Below are 24,327 nucleotides of genomic sequence, written 5' to 3' on the forward strand. Positions count from 1 at the left end.
ACCACTGAAACACACTGTCACTCCTTCTCTCAGCGACGCCCGTCTATTCCCCTTACTGGGGAGTGCAATGCTCTTGATTACACAGACGATGAGCGCAGCCAAACCAGGAGCGCGAGCAGACGCGTGCTCTAGAAGGACGTCCCGGCAGAGCTGCCCGTCGCGTACATGGCCACGCGTCGTCCAGCACGGGCCCATGGCCTCAGGAAAGGCACAGGTGCCCGGGACCGGGGAGGGGAGGTGGCTAAGCCTGCCACACTCTTGAGGCTTCAGAAAGCATTCCAGCTGGCAGCCCAGACCTCAATGCCGGTTCTGAGCTGCATTCATAAAACTTAACAAGACCAGCATGTTTTCATGATGGAACCGATTTCCTGAAAGACTTAGACGAGCCTCTTCTTCAGGGAAGAAAAGACAAGGCTTGGCTGTAAGCTATGCCAAAGCAACATGCCTGGAAAACCGAAGGACACACAAGTGATGATGGCGGAGGATGGTTACCCCTGGCAGGGTTGGGGAGGGAAACCAAGGATGGCATTTCCCATGGGACCTGCTTTTAGCAGCCACCGATGCTGAGAATTTCATTCCCGGCACAACCTTTCCTTCTGGCCAACTTCTAGCTTCTCAGGTCATTAATAGAAGACAGGACATACCTGTGAAATGTACCCTCCAAGAGCCTTCACACATCTTCATCTGTCCCTGTCCCCTTTTTAAGAGATTAGCAGCTGACTACAGAATCTGTAGTAGCCGCCAAAATTCTGTGCTGCCCAGGAACACAGAGGCACCAAAAAGGAGACATTTAATACCACGTGTGTGTGTGTGTGTGTGTGGATACATATATGGGACCACGTGTGCTCATCACACACACACCAGCTTCCAGGGACACGGGCTGGTTTACTTTAACAGCTAAATGATGGACATGATATGTATATCTTAGCAGAGCTCTCCATTCTTTAAGAATTCTCTACCACAAGATGAGGATTTCTCCTGGGAGTAACAAGGAGTTCAAGTCCAGTCTAACTGGTTATGTGAAGAAAGAGAGGTGGGTCCAGCTGGCCGACTCTACACTCATTAGTGTCAAACCTAGGGGGACAGGAGAGGGAGTGGGAGCCCATTCAAGCACTTAACGGGTGAAATTTTTCTTTCAAGAACTTCAAAATACCATGTGACACGCCCATATATACGTTTGGGAGGATGGGATGAATCCGAATGACTTGAGCCTGACCATCTTTAATCCATTCAGGGCTATGCAGGGCTATGCAAAGGTGTTCTGTTCCTACAAATAAATACGGGGTTAACCATACTGCCCAGGGGAACGCCGAACTGTGCCCCCAGAGAGGATCCACACAGAGGGTCTGAGGATCCCCATGTGGTGACTGCACCAAGACAGGACCCACCCAGGGGCGTCTGTAATATTCTGTAGGGACCACCTGCTGATCCAAATGAAGTCGGTTGGAACTCAGCCTGACTTCTCCCCAGACCAACCTGATGTAACGCAAATCAGTGTGGGTTTCTGGGGGTGGGCAAGAATTCACACTTAGTTTTCTAGTGAAAGAGCACTTCAATTTAAACAAGGCTAAATGAGTCACTTCGAGGTTCAAGCATTCAGAGGCTGTTACTCACACAAGTGAGTCTGAGGGAGTTCTTTGGATACTTTACAGAAGGAAAGGGAACACAATTTATGAGAAGGAAAGCCAAGGCACAAGATGAACAGGTTATGGAGTAGACGGCCAGTCCAATACTTAACACGTTAGCATTGTAAAAAAACAACAGCCGGAAAGGATATCTTGCAGGACTGTCCTTAAGAGCATTTAGGAATCCTGCTTGCTGTGAACCTGTGGGAATGAAAGCAGAATTTAGTATTCAAACATCACCTCCAGAAAACAGCCTTCAGGCTGAAAGCTCTCTCATCTACATAAAAATAATAGGTGTCTAAAGAGCCATTAAATAATTACATTTTGTCGTTCTGTAGAACCCAGTGCACTGATCAGAGATTGAGATTCCACTGAAGTTATTCAACAAGAAAGTGGCAGATTCATAAGCAGACCCAACATCTGCAGGATATTTTTTCAATAAAAGCAGATGGATGTCTGCATACTTTCCCATAAATTATAGTTCTGATTACTCCTTTGTTTTCCTCATTTTAATGGGCAAACAGAATACTGTATGCTATTTTTTTTCTCTTCTTTTATGAAAGACTGTTTTCTCAAAGTTTGTTAACTTTTGACCCTGGGCATCTTGTAAACTAGGCTACGCATAAAAGATGTCTTTCTCTGCATCCCAGAGTAAACAAACTCACAAAGCTGAAGTTTATTACTGATTCCTTCTGGGTTTCAGACATATTAATATGAACTGTCTGCACAAGAAAACATGTCTTCAGGGGCCTGAGTAAAGATGCATCTGACAAGAAGCGATTTTTATTTTACGTATTGGCGTTAAATGCTTTTTAAAAAGAAAAGCCCCCATGGTGGGGGCTTAGTGGTCCCACCTTGGGGTGGCGAGGCTGGGTCCATGTGTTTTGGGGACATAATCTGGCCCTGGGGCAGCTGTGAGATAAGCGGGGAGGACGGATGCCATGGGACCGGTTCTAGAGCATTCCGTGGCCTTGTCCGCTGGCGAGGCTGCAATGTGGGAGAGAGAGGCAGGGCCCCAGACTCCTCTGTGTAACTGGAGGCCAGGCTGACTACTGGGAGGCCAAGGTTGGGACGGCTCCAGTTCTTCCTCGAGCTCCCATCCCCTCTGTGCCCACTGGCCACCGCGGGAGCACGAGGATGTGCCATTTGCTAGGACGCCAACCGGTGGGAGAGCTAACGAGGAACGGTGTTCTCTTCCATCCCTGCTAAGCCAGGAGGGTGAAGCCAGCACATGGACAGATCTCAGAGCAAACACAATCTTGAGGCAAAAGGAGGGGACGAAAAGAAATGATTTCTCTTTCCCTACTGAACCCAGATTGCATCACTTTCCCAGACTCGGCTTCCAGATGTCACCTTCCCAGCAATCTCTGTGACCGCGGGCTTCCTCCCCGGCCACCCCTCGCTGTCCTGTGTCCCCTCTCAGAGCCCACTTCCTGGCAGGGAGGACTCAGGGGACAGTCCCCCAGCTACTCTCAAACAGCTCTCTGCCTTTGCCAAGGCTTCCAGAATCTTAGGGGGATCACGGAGCCTCGTAAAACCTCTTGCCCTTCCCGAGAGCGAATGGGGGGGTCAGGCGGGCTTTGTCAGTGGGGGCTGTAGTGAGGATGCAGAAGCAGGGGGGAGGAAAACCTTTATCTGCTTCTGCCCAAAACAGTCGGGTAACTTGCAGGCAGATAAGCTCAGAACGCCTTTTTTTGTGGAAGGCTGGATTACCAGTACGTTAGCATAAACTACAGCAAGCTCCATTTTGCCGAAACCAGGGTGAGTAAAACTCAAGAGGAGATGAAAAATGCCACTGTGGTGGCAGGCGTCGCTGTGTGTGCCTCTGTGTGTGCGTGTGCGCGTGTTTGTGTTCCCAGAGTTTATGTGCGAGGCTGAGCAAGTGAAAACTGCTTGATATCCAGAGTGTAGGGGCAAGGCCAAAAATGAATGTGACTACAGATAGATAGGCATTGTGAAGTTGCTAAAGATGATATCAGATGTAATGTTAAATATACATATATATTTAAGATATAAGATGTTAAAGACTATTTTTCAGTGTCATAAATATGCTGGAATATCAGGACTTCTGTCTTCTCTAGTTGTGTAAGCAATTGCTTCTACTGTCTGTTAACACATACATAGGACCCTAGTTACACTTTTGCCATTTTGAGACTCTGAAAATTGAACAGGTGCCTCGGCAGAGCGCTGCGGCATCCTTCCCAGGTGGTGTGAAGGGGTCTCTAATCAACGTTAAGCCTCTGCTTCCCATCCCACCCAGTTATGGTTCTCAATCGTGTATTACAAATTTGTGTCACGTTCAGATAAAAGGATTTCAGTCAGAAAGAATGGGAACTAGGATTTAAAATGCCTAAGAAAGTTTGGGATAGGCCATTCATGTCCAAAATTGACCAATATTTAAAAAGAACTAATGTTAAACTTTCCATACCACCCGCTTCCCCCAGCCCCCGTACAAACCCCACCAAGAGAGCAGCGGGGAGAATGTGCGTGTCTAAGTTCAGCCTTAGCACACTGTGGTTTCAGCACTGCTGCAGGGAAGCAAGTGAGGTGTGTGTCCAGATACTTCCAGAAACATTCCAGAGAGAGGCTCTGTACTTGCTAATGGGTGGGTGTACTTCAGGGATGTGGACAGAGGCCATGCTGGTCTTTAATGTTGCTAATGGAACTGTAATGGAAGTTTAAGGCTCACATTTATAGGTCAAAGTCAAGTGGCTTCCTTCTCATCACTCCCTATTACAGGAAAGTGAGGGGCCAGGAAATGGAAGAAATTCAAAATTATGACCTTAGGAAGGGTAATGAAAAATGCCATTTGCTTAGGCAAATATATATTAAAGTCATTTATATCCACACTTCATTTTTAATAAAGTTGCTTCCTTCATATGCCAGGGGAAGCTTGCCAATGTTCTGGCAGGTAATTAAACATCTTATCAAATATATATCTTTAACATTTATAGGTATGTGTGTAAGAAAGCTCAGTCTTTATCCCCATTTTTTTTTTTTTTTTTAGGGAGGGTGACTATTCCTGCTTAAGTAGATATCACATTAAAAAAAAAAAAAAAAAAGCTCTGTTGTTCAATGGGTATCATTACAGCACATTATCCTTTGTGAAAACATGGGAGTAATTTTTCCCGGGGATCCATTAGCAGAAGAGAAAGTGAAGTCACAAGGGTGGAATAGGGACCATGTATCAAGGAGGTCTTGTAAGTGAAAGAGTCTGATCCAGGGGTGCCCCTGGCAGCTGCTGTGGGAAGGATGGGGATGGGGGGTGGGAGGGAGAGAGGTGGGGTGACAAGGCTGGGAGGGAGGTGAGAAACAAAAAGGGGGCAGGCTGGAAGCGAGGAGGGGGCTAGGGAGAAGGGGAAAGAGAAGAAAGAGAGAGCCCGGAATGACCAAAATATTAAATCAAAATTAAATCAGAAAACTAAAGTCAGGCAAATGGTTACATACGTAATCTGATTTCGCCAGCATACTTACGAAGAATGACGTGGGTGATAACGAATGCAAATATAAAGACTGTCAGAAAAGACAGAGATAAAATAAACATATAAAAAAATCTGTAGTTTCTTTTCCCCACACAGTTGCCTACCCAGGGACAGTGGTGATCAAATCGTTCTGAAATGAGAGGCAGAAAAAAAAAAAAAAAGGAAATCAATTAATAAAATGTCTTTTTACTTGAGGGAGCCCCCCCCAATACTCTAATAATATAACAAAATGGTATCATTGTATGTACATAATTCCAAATTCACCACTCAGAGAAATGCTTACCGTTAAGACATTTCAAGAACATAATTATTCTTTCAACAGAGCTTAGCTGTTTTGAAAAAACAAAACGTGTGCATTCTATTGTCATTACAATAGAAAAGCAAAGATTTCCCTCTTTTGTACAAGAAAGCTTTTTGGTTCACAGAACAATCTTCCCTTAAGATGGTACCAACACTCTTGATGGTAATTGCTGGGCTGGGCTGGGCTGGGCTGGGGCTCAGTCTTTCATGGGTGTGTGGTACTGATTGACCATCTTTCATGGTAAGTGGCCAAGACAGAGGCCACTAGGGGTCTGGGACAGGACAGAGGGACAATCCCTTGTTCTCCCATCCCAGTTACAGCCGTTTTCTAAAAATGTCTCTGCTATTTCAATAGTCGTAGGAGAATTGATAGCTTTTAAAAATGATCTATGATCTTCAAAGAATGTAATACACCTGATCTTTTAGTCCACAATTCTCAGCTTCCTTACCTGTAAGACAAGGATACTGTATAGAGTCTTGTGGGGCTAAATACCGTCTGGGAAAGTATTTTAAAAAAAAACAGTATGCGGTGCTTTAATGTTTGTCAAGAGATGTCACGTACATCAATACATTTGGCCTTGAAACACTCCTATGAGGAAAATGATGCTGCTGCCCTATTTTACAGATGAGCAAACTGAGGCTTAGAAGGGAGACTGCCTGCAGGGGCCATACAGCTCAGAGGCAGTGGAACTAGAATTGAGGCCAGGTCTTTCTCGGGGCTGATCCTGTCTTCCCAAAGCACAGGCTGCCTTGAGCACTTGGTAAATGACTGAGCACTGGCTTTGGGCATTTTTATACTGTTATCCCAAACCTGTGTCGTCTCACCTTAGGGATTCCACACAAAGTCTGCAGGACATTTGTAATTTGTTCTTCCCCTTGCAAGCAATAGCTAAGTGCTTCTCTACTCTTCAGCTGATCTATTCAGAAGGCCTATCCAGACTGTCGTTCTAACACACCCACTCACAGCAGACTGCCTGCCGCAGGTCGGGGAGGAAAATGCTACCCTTTTTCACTGGGGCTCTTATCCAAGCTTAGCTTTTACCCAATTTTCACATCTTATCTGTCTATATGTGCTTTGAAAACATACAGAGAGGCCTCTGTGAGGTGTGACTCTGTAAACAAAACATCATAAAATTATGCAAGGCAGTGTTTCCTTTCTTTCTGGTCACCTATCATACACCACTCATCTCATATTTTATGTCTAGTGCAAGCTTCTTTCTTGAAAAGGGCGTGAGGACGCCTGGGGACAGTGGTGGCAGAGGAACTGTAAGATCCACCGTTGTCTGCAAATGACATCAACAAGCAGCAGCCAGTCTGAGCAGAGGACACCCAGGGAGAAATTTCAAAGCTCACCAGCCTGGTGACAATCTGATGGCCTATAAGATGCTGACATTCAAAGGAGAGCAGCTCCTATTGGTGTGTCCATGTGAGTGACACATTAACATGTGTTACCAACCCCACACAGCTGGAAAAGTTAATCCCTGCGCAAAAACCACCTCATTTCCCCAAGTCACTGATCTACACAGGCTGTATAATGGAGAGGTCTATATGAAACAGGCAAAAATAAAAAAGAAATCAGAATCAGCGGAATTTTCCTAAGACTTTGAGGCTGTCGAGAAACCTCTTTTCTTCTTAACACACGCCTGTGGAAAGTGAGAATGACAAGTGGAGGCTGGGGAAGCCCAGGTTAGGTTGGCACCTCTGGTTCCAGCTGTGAAAGCTGATCTCCAGATGCCAAGTACGTGGTAGACTGAGCCTCCTCATTAAAGTGAGACTCGCCCACCAGCAGAGGAGACAGCAGGGCTTGGGAGGCAGAATTAACACTGCGGATCCCCGCCCCAGGCCAAGTACCAAGGTCGTTATGGCTCCAGGTAATCATTTCTACGGGGGGCAGGTGGTAGCTGTGTTTTTAGCTTAGAAAGTTTACTATTAGCTAAGCTGAGATAATGTGCTTTCCTGAGCTGCTAAGGAATGAAAGCAACAGATGAGGCACATGAGACCCCCGGGCATGGGGTCTGCGGGGGCTTCGGAGGAAACTAGCGCTGTCTGAGAATGGGTGTGAACACCCGGCTCTCCGGCAGCCCTGAGCTGGAAGCAGTTTCCATTGGGAAATTTGTCTTACTGAAAACTTTTTCTTGGCTGACGAAATTCCCACTAACGATGTAGGCTTGCGGAGAAATGCTTCCATTTAACGGTTTTCATGTTCTCCTTTGTGATTGTTGGACACGCATTGGTAAATGAGCCTGAGAGCTGGGTGCGCATCTCTGTGGAAGAAGGAAGCTCAGAGCCCAGGGCCGCCTCCCGGACCCCGCTACCCTCCTCCCTCCTCCCTGACTTCGGGAGTGTCGGGGCGGGAGAGGGGCTGCACCCGGGCTGGGCCTGCGCCTCTTCTCTGCGGACTCTCTCTCTCTCTCACCCAGTAACCTCCTCCCCACCGGGGTTCAAATGCCACCTCTACACTGATGACGCCCCAACGGCCGCCGCCGCCTTCATCCACCTTCTCTAAAATCATCTGATTTATTTTTACTTGCTTTTGCCTGCCAGCTCCATTAAGCCTTTAATAAATGTCTGTCAAGGACTGAATAAACCCTCATGCTACCACGAGGACGTCCCGTGAGCAAGCACGTTGCCCAGGGCCGCACGGCTAACAGCAGCCAGGCCGGCCCGGTTCTAGCGGCTTCCAGAACTCTCGCCCACCAAACGCCCAGCCAGCCGGGGTGAGCATCCCCGTGAGCCCCGCGCTGTATCAAGCGCTGGGACCCCTAAGAAGAGAAACAGCAGCAAAACGAACCCTCCACGGCTTCCAGCAGTTCCCTGTCTTGTTGGCGAGGGCACTAGTTTCACAATCCAGAATATTCCTCAGACCCAAAGAATGAGCCTCTAACAGAGGAAAACCGAATTGAGCGAGAAAACGAGTCTGTTCTCTGACGATGTTGGCAGCACACAGCACCCTCCCTGATGGGTGGAGGAGAGAATCGGGGCGAGGGGCGCTCGCCCGGCCCTCACTGGCTCCATTCGGGAGCCGTCAAGGCCACTGCGAACAGGGAGGCCTGTGTTACTGTTTCCAGGAGGGACAGCAGACAAGCGCCGGGCACCAGCGGGCACACGGGTGGCTCCCTGGGACTGAGTGAGGCAGTGGCTGGCCGGAGGGAGAACATCTGGAGCCGGGCCACAGCTGGCAACGTGGCCGCGTGCAGCCGCACCATCTGAGATGCTTCAAACAACTGTTAGCAGAGGTCAGACTGTGTATGTTCCGTGTGGAAAAACTGGATGGTGTCCTATGCAACAGGGGGCGCGAGAGGGGGGTGTGCGATGGCGGTTCTTTAAAAAACCGCTTCGGACTTGCTGCTAAATCCCTCAGCTCTGAAGTCTGGATCCTGCCAGAAAGGAGGGGTTTCTACATTGCAGCCTCTCTGGAGGGTTCTTTTAATCAAATGAGGTGCCGTTCCCTACACCAGGCTGTTGGGTATCTGTGCTCAGCTGTGCTAAGCGGAGGGACAGAGCCTCGGGGGAAGGGAATGGAACATGGGGGGCGGGGATTGGGGGTGATAACCTAGAAATTTCTCTAAAATAATTGAGAGGTCTGAGTTTGCCGGCTGGGGTGCCCTGCCCACACCCCAGTTAGCATCACGCTGCCCTGGCATGGCTTATGGACTTATTTTCCTCTCCTTCCCCAGGTGAGGCCTTGCGGCGAGAAATCATTTCCAGTCACCTAATAGCCCTGGCACCTAAGTACCTGGCATGTAGCACACACTCGAAAATATACACTAAGCCAAGGAAAAAATGCCATTAATTGCCTTGGGTAGTTTTCTGAGTGATCCCTGCTCCTGGCTGCCAGGTGGAGAGACTGGAAAATGCTGATGAAAAGATGAGATTTCAGGCATGCGACTACAGGAGAGGGCAGGGGTCCATGAAATTTGAATATGTGCAGAGAAGGTTGAGGGCTGGAAGATGCGGATAGAGGCTGAAAGAGCTGATGGGACAGTTGTTAGTGTGAATCAGCTCACGGAGAAGCAGCCTCTGGCCTGTCTCGCTAATGGTGGGAAGCTGAGGTGGTTTTATTGAAAGCTCCATAGGGTGCCATTGGGAGAGCCCAAGGCTTCCGGTGGAATTCAAGTCAGGGGGAATTCCAGGCAACTTCAAAGTCACCAGATCCTAAGCGGGGAAAGAAGGTTCCATTAAGATGGCCAGTGGGAACACAGTTTAGGCGAAGGAGTTATGATCCTATTTTGTTAACCCCAAACTCTAAATACTAATGAAAAGAATATTATCAATGACAACGCTACCATTCACTGAGTGCCTCTTCCATCATTATCTCATTTATCCTTGACCACAGCCCCACGAGGTAGGTACTATCCCCACACTTTTCAGACGAGGGTGCCACTGAGCCAGGCAAGGTACCGCAGGTGCTGAGCTGAGGGATTAGCCCACTCCTCTGATTAAAGGAAGATTTGATTTCCTGGAAAGATGGAGTATGAAAAAGAGGCCTTAAAAATAAGTAGAAATGGAGACGTATTAAAATTGGGCAGGGAGAGAAAAATCCACTGAAATATTAAGGGAAATACTAATGGAAACCTATTTGCAAAAGTTGTGTTTGAAGGTTGCCAGAAAAGGAATAAAAGCGTTTGAAAATGTTCAGAATTTGAAATCTCCCAGAAGTCAGGCCCTCAAGAGATAAATAAAATCATATCCTCTGGCCAAGCAATTCTGAGTTTTCCATACAGTGGTCCTGGGCTCTGTGGCCTACGTCTCCTCTCTGCAAGGGTGTCTTGAGAATCCTGTGAAAACTGCGATGTGAAACTTCTCATTTAAATGTTAATTACATTTAAATTAAGGTAAATGTTTTTTAAAGGTATGAAGGGGAAAATTACTTTTTCTTTAAACCTAGGACTTTTTTACCTCCAACGTTAGAAAAATGTTGCCTCATGAGGTATCTTTTGCCTCTTTAGAATGATGAATGTTGAGATATAGTGGTACGTGTGTTATTACCTGGCCTTTATGGTTCCCACGTAATTGAAAAAATTATGTAATAGGAACATTTAAATATGAAACTAGCTCAAGTATCAGAGGACCATATTCTTAGACACTAAATAATTCATGCTGTTCTAGATCTTTTGGTAAAATCTAATTATAGCCTTGCCACTGTTTTAATGATTTCTGGAGAGCAACCTCATCTGCTAACTCCACTCCTCTTCTCACTTTTAACCAAACTTTATTGAGTCCTTACTATGTGCCAGGCACTGTGCTAAGTATTTCACATGAATTGCGTCACTTAATTCTCACGAAACCTTGTGAGGTTGATGCTATTATGCCCATTTTACAGAAGAGGAACGTGCAGACGGAGGAGTGGGCATTGGAGCCCAGGTGTTAACCTGTACTCTTAACCACCACCTGTTCCCGCCTCCCGTGCCAGCTCCCTGCTGGTCACTGTGCCAGGTGGGCCCTGAGGACCCGGCCCCTCCCTCCTGGGGAAGCACACTTGGGCACCCGCAGCTCCAGGCACAGCACATCAGCAGGAATGGGAACAAGAGTGGACCATGGCCACACCGGGACGGGTAGTTGTGTCGGTGGCCCCTTGGGCTTCTTCTGGTTCAGGGCATCTACCCTCTGGGGGATGTGGAGAAGACCTAGCTCACGTCTGGGTGCTCACCCTCAATCAAGAAGTAACCTAACCTGTGAAAAGATGGCCTCATTCTCAGCAAAGGGATCAGAAGAAGCGAACTTCTTATGGAGACATACAGATTGGAGAAACCTGCTTGCTAAACACTATTTATTGAGATTGTGTGGCTTGGGGGTTATTTGGGGCAAACAGATGTATCAGGGAAGGTTTCTTATGCCCCCCCAACACATCTTTGCTCCTTTTCTGAAAATGATTTCTATCTGTTTAATTTTATGGTGCAAGAAAATCAAGAAATCATATTAACTAACTCTGTGGCCTTAAAGTACTAATACATCTCTTCTACACAGGGACCTGGTTTCTTTACATGTAAAAAGTTGGATTAGGGCCTCCCTGGTGGCGCAAGTGGTTGAGAGTCCGCCTGCCGATGCAGGGGATACGGGTTCGTGCCCCGGTCTGGGAGGATCCCATATGCCGCGGAGCGGCTGGGCCCGTGAGCCATGGCCGCTGAGCCTGCGCGTCCGGAGCCTGTGCTCCGCAACGGGGGAGGCCACAACAGTGAGAGGCCCGCATACCGCAAAAAAAAAAAAAAAAAAAAAAAAAAAAAAAAAAAGTTGGATTAAATAAGCTCCAAGACACCTTTGAGATGTCAAATTAAATGTAAAGCAACTCTGTGTTTTGTTAACACCTGCAGGGATTCTTCTGGTCTTGAGTCCTTGCCAGTGTCCCACAAATTACGATTCTGCAGCTTTTAGCTCCTTTTGCTAAAAAATCTAAAAATTTTCAATGTAAAACCAATTGGTAAATGTAGAATCGCTGTAACCTTTACACTACAATTGAACATAACCTTGGACCATACCCCCTACCCACCCGCATGCTCTCATTTGCCTCTGCCCTGGCTTTGCCACTACCCGGCACAGGGCTGAGTCTCTTTGGGCATCAAATGAGGGGGCTTGACTAACAGACAACTAAGGTCCCTTCAGCTCTTCAAAAGGGCAACTTAATATATTTCTGTTTCCTCTAATTTTCTACGGTTGTTTACTGTTTTTTTTTTTTTTTTTTTTTTTGCGGTATGCAGGTCTCTCACTGTTGTGGTCTCTCCCGTTGCGGAGCACAGGCTCCGGACGCGCAGGCTCAGTGGCCATGGCTCACGGGCCCAGCCGCTCCGCGGCACGTGGGATCTTCCCGGACCGGGGCACGAACACGTGTCCCCTGCATCGGCAGGCGGACTCTCAACCACTGCGCCACCAGGGAAGCCCATTTGTGTCTTATTTTAGATTCCACATATAAGTGACAGCATATGGTCTTTGTCTTTGTCTTTTTTTTTTTTTTTTTTTTGGGGCGGTACACGGGCCTCTCACTGTTGTGGCCTCTCCCGTTGCGGAGCACAGGCTCCGGACGCGCAGGCTCAGTGGCCATGGCTCACGGGCCCAGCCGCTCCGCGGCACGTGGGATCTTCCCGGACCGGGGCACGAACCCGTGTCCCCTGCATCGGCAGGCGGACTCTCAACCACTGCGCCACCAGGGAAGCCCATTTGTGTCTTATTTTAGATTCCACATATAAGTGACAGCATATGGTCTTTGTCTTTGTCTTTTTTTTTTTTTTTTTTTTGGGGCGGTACACGGGCCTCTCACTGTTGTGGCCTCTCCCGTTGCGGACCACAGGCTCTGGACACGCAGGCTCAGTGGCCATGGCTCACGGGCCCAGCCGCTCCGCGGCACGTGGGATCTTCCCGGACCGGGGCACGAACCCGTGTCCCCTGCATCGGCAGGCGGACTCTCAACCACCGCGCCACCAGGGAAGCCCTACCGTTTTTTTTTTTTTTTTTTTTTTTTTTTTTTTGCGGTATGCGGGCCTCTCACTGTTGTGGCCTCCCCCGTTGCGGAGCACAGGCTCCGGACGCGCAGGCTCAGCGGCCATGGCTCACGGGCCCAGCCGCTCCGCGGCACATGGGATCCTCCCAGACCGGGGCACGAACCCGTATCCCCTGCATCGGCAGGCGGACTCTCAACCACTTGCGCCACCAGGGAGGCCCCTACCGTTTGTTTTTAACTCCTGTTTCCAACGTTGGGGAAATTCTGTGCTTCTAGGAGGAGAGACAAGCATGCATGGGAGATGCATTTTGAAGCAACTTATACCATGAGGTAGATATGCTGATTAGAAACAAACATGAAGCTGTTGAGAAAAGGGGTGGGGGGAAAGGTTTTTACAGGAAGCAAAGAGAAATAGTTGCTATTTCTAAGAAAGTGAGGGAGAAAAGGTTTAGTGTGTGATATAAATAGTTTTTGAAAGGAGATATAAGAAAGTGAATAGAAATGAGGTCATTTAAAAAAGTGAATCAGCCTGTTGTGATGCAGAAGGAAACCCTACAATTCCCAGGAGGGGCATCAAATGAAGAGTAAATTCTAAGGAGGCAGGAGAATTACCTTCCCTTGTCTCCTCCAGCCCCTCCCAGAGCTCTCTGTCTTTATCAGACTCACAACTAGAGCCCCAGCACAGAGGTCTTTGAGCTTCCTGGAATTTAGCTGCTGGATTAGGGCTCTGCATCATTATGATAAAATCAGTATTATAAGTTCCAATTTGTACATCCTCAGGAAAACAGTCCTGGTACATTGGTGGTCCTCAGTAGTTCTCCAGCTGTAACTTGCTAAGTTGTGAAACTCTGAAATAAGCTCCACTATAAGCAAGTGCTTGGCTGCTAGTGAGTCTCCTTCTGGGGTGGCCACTCCCTGACCCCTCTGGGCCCCTCTCAGCATCAGCTCCACTCCGTCTCTGCGTTTGAAGGGCCAGAAACTATGCCTGCGAGGTCTCCTTAATTCTCCACAGAATAAAACAATTATCTTCTGAATCTGAAAAACAAGCTCATGCTATCAACCAACACCCCGCTTTCTCTAGAATTCTCTAGTCTCCATTCCTCTCTGGAAATTCCAAGCCTTGACATCAGTATCACCACCACCTTACATCACAATGGCTTAAACACCTGTAGGGCTTTCTGGTTTTCAATACCTGTTCACATTCCTTATCTCACGTGCCCCATACCGAACCTCTGACGTGGGCAGCACAGATTCCCAAGTACAGGTGACATAGAAAGTGAATCTCACACCAAATGCAACGGCCACAGGCCCAGGGCTCCTCCATGCTACATCTGGGTCTAGAGCTGCTTCTAATGTCTACTCTCTGCTTCTCCCACTTACCCACACTCTTTGGACAGGTGTTCTTTCATGGCCAGTTACTATGTTTTTTGAAGCCAGTCAATTTATCCTCAAAGTGAAGGTTTCAGAACTGACTTATGGGTACATTATACACGTAAAGCTAGCAATTCTAAGGCTCTTCAAAACCTTTTAATTTGACAATACACAATTGAAAAATTATATTCCGGATGGGCACGCTTTTCCAAAGTAAGCCTGCTTCTGTGATCTTGCAGCAAAGAATCTACATCATCTAAGGTGCAGAGAGCTGTGTCTATGAGCAGGGCACAGCAGCCTAATGGAATTGATGATGTTTCCCTTGAAAAGCAAACTGTGGTATGTCCAAAGTAGTTCTCTTAAAAAAATTGATCCAGAATGAGACCTCTTTGCAAAGCTTCTGAGACACTTCATTTTTCTTAAGTTGAAACTGTAGACCCAACTTCATTATGAGTAGTATTAAAATATAAGGCGAGCTCAAGGAAAGAAACACAGCTATGCATTGTGCCTTATACAAGTGTAATTTCTCATCTGGTCATATAATTATATACGTATTGTGTGTTACAAGATTATGTAGTCAGATGTTGGATGGGAGAGTGAGAGGGGCACACCCTCCCCCTCTAACCCTTCTTTTTTTTTTTTTTTTTTTGAAGTACGCAGGCCTCTCACCGTTGTGGCCTCTCCCGTTGCGGAGCACAGGCTCCGGACGCGCAGGCCCAGCGGCCATGGCTCACGGGCCCAGCCGCTCTGCGGCATGTGGGATCCTCCCAGACCGGGGCACGAACCCGTGTCCCCTGCATCGGCAGGCGGACTCTCAACCACTGCGCCACCAGGGAAGCCCTAATCCTTCTTCAGTATATGCTCTGACGGTCACCTGGAGGGCTTATTTTTATGAGGGTGATGTTCACGTTTACAATGTTCATAATGGTCCTCAGTTTCCCGTTTCTAAAAGGTGGCTGTGGCCAGAAGACCCTCAGGTGCCCTCCCGGTCCAGCCCTCCCCGAGTCAGGAGTCCCTGGGGCTCAGGCCGGCTCTCTGCGAACAAGCCCTGGCCGCCCCATTGTTGGTACAGAACAGAAGCAGAGCTGGACTCATGAGCAGAAGGGGTGTTTGATGCTCAGAAGTCATCTGTAGGGCCTTCCAAAATCCTCACTGCACACTGGCCCTGCCCAGATGTTCAGCCCCCTGGAGTACCTGCTTCTCCAGCTGCCTGGGTGGCATTTTAGGGCATGTGCCCGAGATTCCACAATCCTGTGTCCCTTCGGCTCAAGGTTTGGTGATCTACTACAAACATCCAGGCTTGGGAGGGGCCCGTTGGGAGTGGATAACCCCAGTCATTCCTCTGGAGCACAAGGGTTAGCTTGTGCACCCTTGGGCTTTTATGCTTCTCACCGATGTATTTCCCTCGGGTGAGTTCGTGCCATCTTTCCACTGCCCGCTAGACGTTTCCACCTAACTGTCCCATCGCCACCTCTCATTCAGCGGGTCCTAAGCTGTGTTTATTATGCTCCCTTGTCCTCGCTCCTCACTGGCCTGCCTTTTCTTAGTAAATGGCGCCCCCATGCATCTAGCTGCCCAAGGTAGAAAATGCATTCATTTCTGCCTTTGGCTCTCACCCCTCCCATCCAGCCGGTCAACAGGATTGCCCATTGTATTATTCCTGCTATCTTTTCTATGCTGCTGCTCCGTCGCTGAAGGCCATTGCAGCAACCCCGTGACCTCTTTCATGAACCACCGTGAAACCTTCCTGGTTTCCTCACGCTGCTGCTAGAGGGACCACCAAAGCAAATAAGACCATGGCAGCCCTTTGCTTGTATTCCCTGGGCAGCTCCAGCAGCCGCAGCCTTGATGTCTGCAGAGCTAATGCATTTCCAAATTGAGCTCCTTGGGTGCTGGAAGGCCCACCTTTCCTTCCCTTTCAACTAGAGCAGACAGATCTATATCTGTTTTCTATATTGGTTTCCTCATTATATTCTTTTTCTAAAATGGCCCACTGTTTACAACCACCAGAAAAAAAAAAATTACAATCGGCTAGTAAATGTTCACTGTAATTGTTCTAAGCAGTCCCAAGTTAAGTTTCAAATATGTGTGATATTGCTCTGTTGGTGGTGCATTGTTGAAAGTACACTGGATTCTTAAGTTAAAGGACCTGAAGTCCTAATCCTAAATGCCTATTTTGCGATGTAACCTAGGCAGGTTTCTGGGCCTCAGCAGTTGGATATGTCATTAAGGTTTCTTTCCCCCTCAAATATTAGGATTGTACGGCTAAATCAAACTTTTCAAGAATCGAAGTCCATTGTGTCCACTCTACACAAAATTAGGAAGTGCTGGCAGGCCTCCGCAGCAGAAACTCTATAAATAATTGATAAGAGCTAGCTCTCTTATAGACCCACGTTAGACCCAGAGCTAACTGGTGGCCCTACAGAGACTGCTACGTACTACATAAATACTCCCACCACCAGAATCAGGTCAGCAGACTTCTTAGACTCTAAATATAGTGTGTTGTTTTCTTGTTTGTTGCTGTTGTTTGTACAAACCATGCCAGCACTTCACTGAGTTACCACAGTCTAGTCAGCGGATTGTTAATTACTTTTCTAAACACAGGCACACAAAAGAACAGGCGAAAGATTCTATCTAATAGTCAGGACTGGCTGTGTACTCTGCGGGGCCCACTGCAGAAGGAAACTATAGAGCATCCTATTAAACAATTACTCAGAATTTCAAGATGGCCAGAGCAGAGCATTACATCAGCCTTGGTTCCCACATACCCACTGCGCTGCCCTGTTAACTGTTTACGGCTGGCCCGGGAATGTGGTTTTCTGATTTGTGGCAGATTAATGTCTAGAGATTCTATTGGGTTGTCTGAAAGGATTTACAGAGCTGCTAAGAGCAAAGTACAGTGAGGAAATTATGATAATCTAAGAGTTAAGCTTAACAGTAGGCTAAGATCCCATTCGATATGGAGAGCCTTGGGGCAAGCAGCAAAACCCTCCTGGCTGACACTTGCTAGAGCTACAGAGCTCGATCCCCAGGCAGGGCCCAGAGAGCCTCTCAGGGTTCCACTGGCCTGGGTGAGGTGCGATGGGATGAGGGTGATGGAGGAGGACCATGCGATGGAGGACATGCGGCAGAGGCAGCGAATGCTAACACTGCACACCCTCTCATCTACTGCCTTCCACGAATATCAGAAGCTCTGTTTTTTAACCTCTAGAGCACTGATTCTTAATTTATTTCCTAATGCTTTTTGCAAATCCAATGAAAATGACAGTCCCTCCCACCCTCATGCACTCACACCCAGCCTTTACATACAACTTCCTGCAGCCTGTTCTTAGTTAACAACGGTTGACCTATTGGTTTAGTTTGCTGAAATTGAAGTAACCAATTTCAACAACTAACTTTCAAGTTGAGTTGTTCTAAGAAGGCGGAAAGGCAGGCGCCTACCTTTGATTGGCTTGCTCAATGTACCCTCTCCTCAGGTCCCAAAGGTACACACCCCAAACCCTAGCCCCACTTGAGGCTGGCACTCTGTTCACCCAGCATAACTGCCAGTCATCAACCACAGGTCGGGAGCCGCTTTACATACAGGAAGGGCCTATGTTTTATTCAGGGTTTTCCAAGCTAAGGGCTGTGATCAAGTAGTGAGTCATAAAATTAGTTTAGTTGGTCATGCCCAACATTTAAAAAAAAAGAGAATAAAATAGAAAATATCAAGGCATCTCATATACTCAAGTACGGCTTCATGAAACTTTGAGTATCTGTGTAAATTGAGTCCCAATACAAAATGCATTTCTTACTGTGAGTTGCAGGGGGAAAAAAATTCGAAAGCTACTGCTTTATTCAAATTTGCAGCTGGCACATGATAGGCCCTCAAATACTTGTTGAGTGAATAAATATATGTATAAATTATATCTGTAATTGGCCTAAATACATTATGAGTCATTTAAATTGTCATTTCCATCCTCCCAGAACTGTATCGGGGTTACTAGTTCCTGATCAGACTTAATTAAAAAAATGATCATTTCTCTTGGAGTCTAAACGTTTTCATTTGTACCGCTGGGAGGTCTGAGGGTGTGAGGGTGAGTTTTGTTGAGACTCTGGGGGAAGGAAACGTTTTTGTTCCGGTTGACAACAGTAACCTAGTCACTGAACTAAAAAAGTAATAGGCTTTTTTTTTTTTTTTTTTTTAAAGAGAGAAAGGTACCCCGGAAAGATGAAGCAGATGCAGGCAGAGGAGTATCCAGTTCTCTTTCTCTCCTTCCTCCCTCCCTTCCGTCCTTCCCACCCTCCTTCAGCAAATGTTAACTGAGCAGCTGCAGGCCAGGGAGGTGCAGGTTGCTGAGAGCACTTGGTGAGGAACAGACAGAGCTGCCCTCTTGGAGCTTACACGTCCACCGGGCAGAGGCTTTCATCAAATAACCGGTCAGAGCTGTGAAGGCCGAGCCCAGAAAACCCAGGGAGGAGTGCGCTTCCCTAGGAACCAGCCCAGAGCCCTCCGTGAGAGGACTTCACAGAGAGGATGTGCCTTTTTCCAGGAACTGAGAGGAGACCCTCAGGGCTGGAGTCCAGGCAGCAAGGCGTGAGGTGCCACTGAGCTGGAGAGGGGGAGGGCACAGATCTGGTGGACCAGGTGAAGGGTGTGGGCCTCCTTCCTATGAGCCACCAGCGGGAAAGCACACTTAAGGAGAGAGGTGGTGTGATCCGATTCTGTTTGGGATGGTAGCGGGTGGACTGGATGGGGAGAGGAGTGGATGGTCGGGGTCCACTAGGAGACCCCCGCGCAGGCAAGGTGAGAGATGATGGTGGCTTGCAGTTGGCCATGCTAGCATAAGGGGAGGGAAATGCACCCACCTGGTAAGAAAAAGTACAGGGCCTGGTGGTGTTTAGAAAAGGATGGGAGTGGAAGGAGCCAAATATGAAACATTTGGTGTTTGCCTTGTGCAACCGATGGACGGTGTTGGCACTCAGCGAGCTGGGGGTCCCCGGGAATGCTGATTTGGGGTGTCTCTGGGCTCTCCAAGTGGAGATGCCCAGAAAGCAGATGCATCTGCAAGTCTGGAGCTCTGAGGACAGGCCTGAGCTGGAGACATAAACTTGAGAGACAGAGACAAGACTTCGGGAAGGCAAAAGGCAGCGAGACCAGAGATGAGCACACTCACTCCCCAGAGACACGAAGCCAGGAGCCACAGACAAATCAGGGGAGACAGTGAGCCAAAGAGGTACCCATGCCGCGACAGCAAGACAAACAGAAACATACTTTCACGAAGTAATTGCCTGTGGCTTTCTCGGGTATCGAAGAAGTGTTTTTACAACAGAGTTGCCGTTTGACAATTACAGGCAGAAATGAGGCGAGCGCTTCTTGGTCAGCTAAAAATAAAACCATGGCCAAAGAGCACTCTTCTCTGGATTAGGTCCAATTTACTTTTGCATTAGAAGTGGGCATGTGTGCGGCGCATGGACCTGTGGTTGATTTCATGGCAGCAATCCAGGACTGGCTGAAAATGTGCCTGGACGCCCCAGAGATCCTGTGGTTGAGACTCTTCCTGTTGGTGAAGGATGCACCTTCCAAAATATAGCACCAGACAGTCTCTTTCTTTTGTTGAAAACAGTTTTTAAATACATAAATGCACAGAATAAGAAAAGATGTATGTTTTACAATTTACTTTAAATGCATTGTTTTAAACTAGTAGAGTCTTCTAACAAAGCATTTTTCTGAAGTATACATGTAGACGGCTCCTGGTCTTACACGAGAATATCTGCCCCAAGTATCCAGAAAGCCGCCCCAGGGCTGGCCATGCACGCTCTGCTTCCCATGATGGTTATACTTCTCATTCTACAATTATACATTAGCCTTCTGACTACGAATTGGCTGCCCAAGTAGTTGGACCAGTCATAGTCCTTTGCTGAAGCTGAACACGTCAGCATCCTGGCTTTGCTGGTTCCATGTGACAGCTCAGCTAACAGGGCCTGTCCCCAAGGGTGGCTCTGAACTCGACAGGCCAGCAAGCCAGGACCCAAACCTGCGAAGAGCAGGGCTGCTCTGAGAGGGCTCTGGGGGTTAGCCCTGCTTCCCAGGGTGTGAGCCAACCTTGCCTGCCATTTCTCATTTATGTGTGTGAATGCTCCCTCCACCCCTGCCTCCCAAGGCTGTGGGAAGGCTTCCACGGATGTGAACAGAATTAAGCTCACTGAACCTTCACGGGGGTGGGCAGTTTACTTGATTGTTCTCACTCTGGGTCCAGATTCTTTTTTTTTTTTTTTTTTTGCTGTACGCGGGCCTTTCACTGTTGTGGCCTCTCCCATTGCGGAGCACAGGCTCCGGACGCACAGGCTCAGCGGCCATGGCTCACGGGCCCAGCCACTCCGTGGCATGTGGGATCTTCCTGGACCGGGGCACGAACCCGTGTCCCCTGCATCGGCAGGCAGACTCTCAACCACTGCGCCACCAGGGAAGCCCTAGGTCCAGATTCTTGACTCAGGTAGGATCTGTCCAGTTCAGCCACTGGTGGATAATGATACTTAAGGGAGGTGGGGTCATCCCTTGGGCCTCTATGATGCCAGCGAAGGACTCTGTTGGGAATGTCTGAGGCTCCCTCTGGGATGAGCAGTATGAGGACTCACCCTACAAAGCCATGGGCAAAAGTTCTCCAAATGCATGTTATGATGTTATCTCTGAGTTTTTCTCTCCAAGGAAATGCTGAAGACTTTCAGCCAGCAAGTCTAGGAGGCTGGACCAGTCCAGCCAGATGCACCTCTGGGGTCCCCTTGCTGTTCCCTGACACCTTGAGGCAAGGCTCTCCTTCCCCCACACTCGGGAAAGCACTCGCCCCGAGTCCAGCCTTTGTCCATGGACGGTCCCTTGTTACCTGCGGTTTCTTGCAGGATTTGCTTTCTCCTCTCGGCACTGTCTCCACCTCCTCTGTTCTCTGTTCTGAGGCCCCAGGAGATGGGGAAAGACACTTTCTGTTTAGGGCAGGACTGAAAATGGACTCCTTGTTAGCAGCAGCCCGAAACATTTTTGGTTAAAGACCATTCAAGAGCCCACCTCACTCACCACAAAGCTCTCAGGGCTCTTCGTGACGTCACCTTGTAAACAGCCGGACAGCAGGGAGGAGGGGTCATGCTGGTGGTGGGGAACGTTCTGGATAAGGGGGCTGCCCCGTGGGCACAGCTGGCGTCCTGAGCAGCTGCGGGGCAGCCCCGAGCCACGTGAGGAGCATCTCCCCTCAGCTCTGCTTCCTCTCAGCCCAGACGGCTCTGACCCAGCCCCTCTGCTGCCACTTCCATCTCACTACCTCTCACTTCCTCTCCACGTTCGCCTTTCTTGCTCCCTCCCTTCTGTATTTCTTTTCCTACTATTTTCTAGCACTTCTTTCCTCCCCTTCCCCCCTTTCTTCTTCTCTGTCTCTGACCTCAGACACCAGCCAACCACTCACAGCTGGACACACGTGGTACCCAGTTCCTTGAAGCTGACGACACTGTCTCTGGGTCCTCATGTTTAAGTTGCTGCAGATCCAGTTCTGGACCAAGAGCCAGAGGGTTCCGGTGGTTACACTGAGTTATGTACTTTATGGACTCAGGTCACTGTGTCATGACTGACCGAAAATATGTGAACTTGATTTTTCTTTAAAAACATTAATTTCCTAATATGGGGAAATAATCATGCGCTTAGGAGACAGAGGGATCAAAAACTCACTCTTCTTTGCCCCAAGTCCGTGAATTTAATGAAGCACTTAGTTCCGTGGCTTCTTCCTCGGGAGGATTTCTGGGATCCATCCACGCCGCCTTTCCATCTCCACGGCTACTTCCCTAGTTATAGGGTAGCTGCAGGCCTCCTACCCATCTCCTTGGCCCTGTCTTATCACCATCCAGTTCACCCTCTGCAATGCAGACAGAGAGCACTTCCTGAAACACACGGTTGATAAGGCCACTCCACTGGCCCTTGCCCTTGGGATAAGACTGAAGCTCCTCAGCGTGGCTTGGAAGGCGTCTTGCCTCTGGCTGCAGCGCTCTCTGCCTGCAGTCTCCACCTTCTCTAGTCCCATGGGTCTGCCCGCCTCCCGCTGCCCTGCGCCTCTGCACAGGTCATCCTCCTATGACCTGTGCATCCATTGGTCTCAGATGGAATGTTCCTTCCTCTGGGTTAGGAACCTCTCCCATACGCTGCCACATGACCCTGTACCACAGGAGTCTGTGAATCTACCTGAGTTCCTCGGTAGGGAAGCTCCGTGGGCAGGGCTGTGCTGATCACCATCACCATCGTCTCCCCAGTGCCTGCCTAGCACAGGGCCTGACACACCAGCGACAGTCAGAGGATATTCCTTAAACAGGTGAGCCAATGAAGTGCTGACATGGCCATGTGCATAGCCCTAAAGGATTATTAGCCTAGAGGCTCCCCGCTTCCCTGAGCACAGCATTATAATAACCCCAGGCACACATGCTGGCGATTTCCTGTCCTACAGCAAATACTCAGCATGATCAAAGATGAAAAAAATGCACTTTGGGCTCAATTTATTGGACTGAAAAACAAACCCATAAATCAGTAATAGGCAATGGTTTTTCAGGCACAAACAGCTTGATAGAAAACTGGTTACTTCTATCACATGATAAATGGCAGACCACTCTACTGTGATACTGTTGTGAATTGAACGTGTAAGGGCCAAGAGTGCACTCTGTAACACTATCTTGTTTTCGCTAACTTTCAATGAACAGGTATGTGATACAAACCATTAAAAACCCATGTGGGGCTTGGAAACAATCTTGGCTTCAAATTTAAAATAATATTGTACTATTTTTTGAGGGAAAATTTAAATTTCTTTATACCAAGGGCTCTTATCTTCCCAATATTTCTCAGTAGCATAAACAGACCGAGGCAAGAACAGTGGGAAGGAGTGAATTCTCAGCAATTTTTAAGAAGGCTCCTATTTACCCAAGAACACAGAGGTGGGGAGGAGGAGGCTGGGAAGGGCCAGCGGCACAGTCCTCGTCCTGCCCCTGAGCTTTCTGTTCTCTCCTTTGTAATGAAAGGGTGACACAGATGCCCCCAGAAAACCACCAAGAATCTGTAGCAGGCTGGACACCAGGTTGGTAAGCACCCTGGGTGTGTGGGTGGCCTGGGCCTGACTGCCCAGTGCAGGAAGCTGTGTGTGTGTGTGTGTGTGTGTGTGTGTGTGTGTGAGAGAGAGAGAGAGAGAGAGAGAGAGAGAGAGTGTGTGTGTGTGTGTGTGTGAGAGAGAGAGAGAGAGAGAGAGAGTGTGTGTGTGTGTGTGTGTGTGTGTGTATGCGCGCTCTGCACACCTGTGTTTGGGTTAAGAGTGAAAGAGGAAGAAAGGGAGGAAGGAAGAACAAGCCCAGTAAAGTTTTCCTTTTTTCAAAAAAGCAGCTTTTAAAAATGGCATTCTTGAAATAAATGTTACTGCCTATTACTTGAAAAAAATCAACATCAACCCTCTGGTGGGGTGGAGAGATGTTACCTGTCATCTTAAGCAGTCTATTTTCTAACAACTGCAGAGTCTAAACAAGAGTTAACCAGACCTCTTAACTTAGTTTGTGTGCCGTGAACCCTGTTAGCAGTATCATGAAGCCATGCACCCTTCCACCTTATTAATGTCGAAATCAATAATAAATGTCATTTTCAAAATAGTTTAAAAGTTGTGACATAGTAGGATACAAGCTTATTTATTCATATGCCAAATAACAAGAGCTACAGTTTATCAACTACTGTGGTTTTGAAATAGCAAATGTAAATGATCTATTTTCAATGTCTGTAATGTCATACGAAAAGGTCTGTGGTTTCTAGTGGTGACTAATGCAACTAATGTGGTTTGTTGCCTGTGTTCATAATTGAAAGAAATATTAAATTTCATTTAGAGGTTAGTGACATTAAAGATGTCAGCGTTTTCCATCCAAGCTCTTGGACCCCCTGAATCCCATCCATGGTGCCCAGGGCAGGAATCCCTGCACTAAGCAACCCTGAGGAGCAAGGGTCTCGGCCCCTGGTCAGGCCTGTGGTTGGAGGGGCCCAGGGAGTACGCTGCACTTCAACAGTAGGGCCACAGTCCTGCTGTGTGTCCTCACGGCATCTCATTTCTCGCTCTGGGCCTTTTGGGGGAACTTGCTC

General features: G+C 48.1%; 1 protein-coding gene across 2 annotated transcripts in view; it reads right to left on the reverse strand.

Annotated features, from left to right (window-relative positions):
- The window catches only part of ZDHHC14 (zinc finger DHHC-type palmitoyltransferase 14), a 279,838-nt gene that overhangs the window by 37,446 nt on the left and 218,065 nt on the right, over nucleotides 1-24,327 (reverse strand). For both annotated transcript variants that reach the window (XM_060115169.1, XM_060115168.1), the window contains exons 4-5: nucleotides 5,100-5,237; nucleotides 1,778-1,826 (exon numbers count right to left, since the gene is read on the reverse strand). In XM_060115169.1, the coding sequence (XP_059971152.1) occupies nucleotides 1,778-1,826; nucleotides 5,100-5,237 (187 nt within the window). The remainder of the gene's footprint in view (nucleotides 1-1,777; nucleotides 1,827-5,099; nucleotides 5,238-24,327) is intronic.

The sequence above is a fragment of the Mesoplodon densirostris genome, chromosome 12 (assembly GCF_025265405.1).
Source record: "Mesoplodon densirostris isolate mMesDen1 chromosome 12, mMesDen1 primary haplotype, whole genome shotgun sequence".
In the NCBI taxonomy this organism is placed as follows: Eukaryota; Metazoa; Chordata; class Mammalia; order Artiodactyla; family Ziphiidae; genus Mesoplodon; species Mesoplodon densirostris.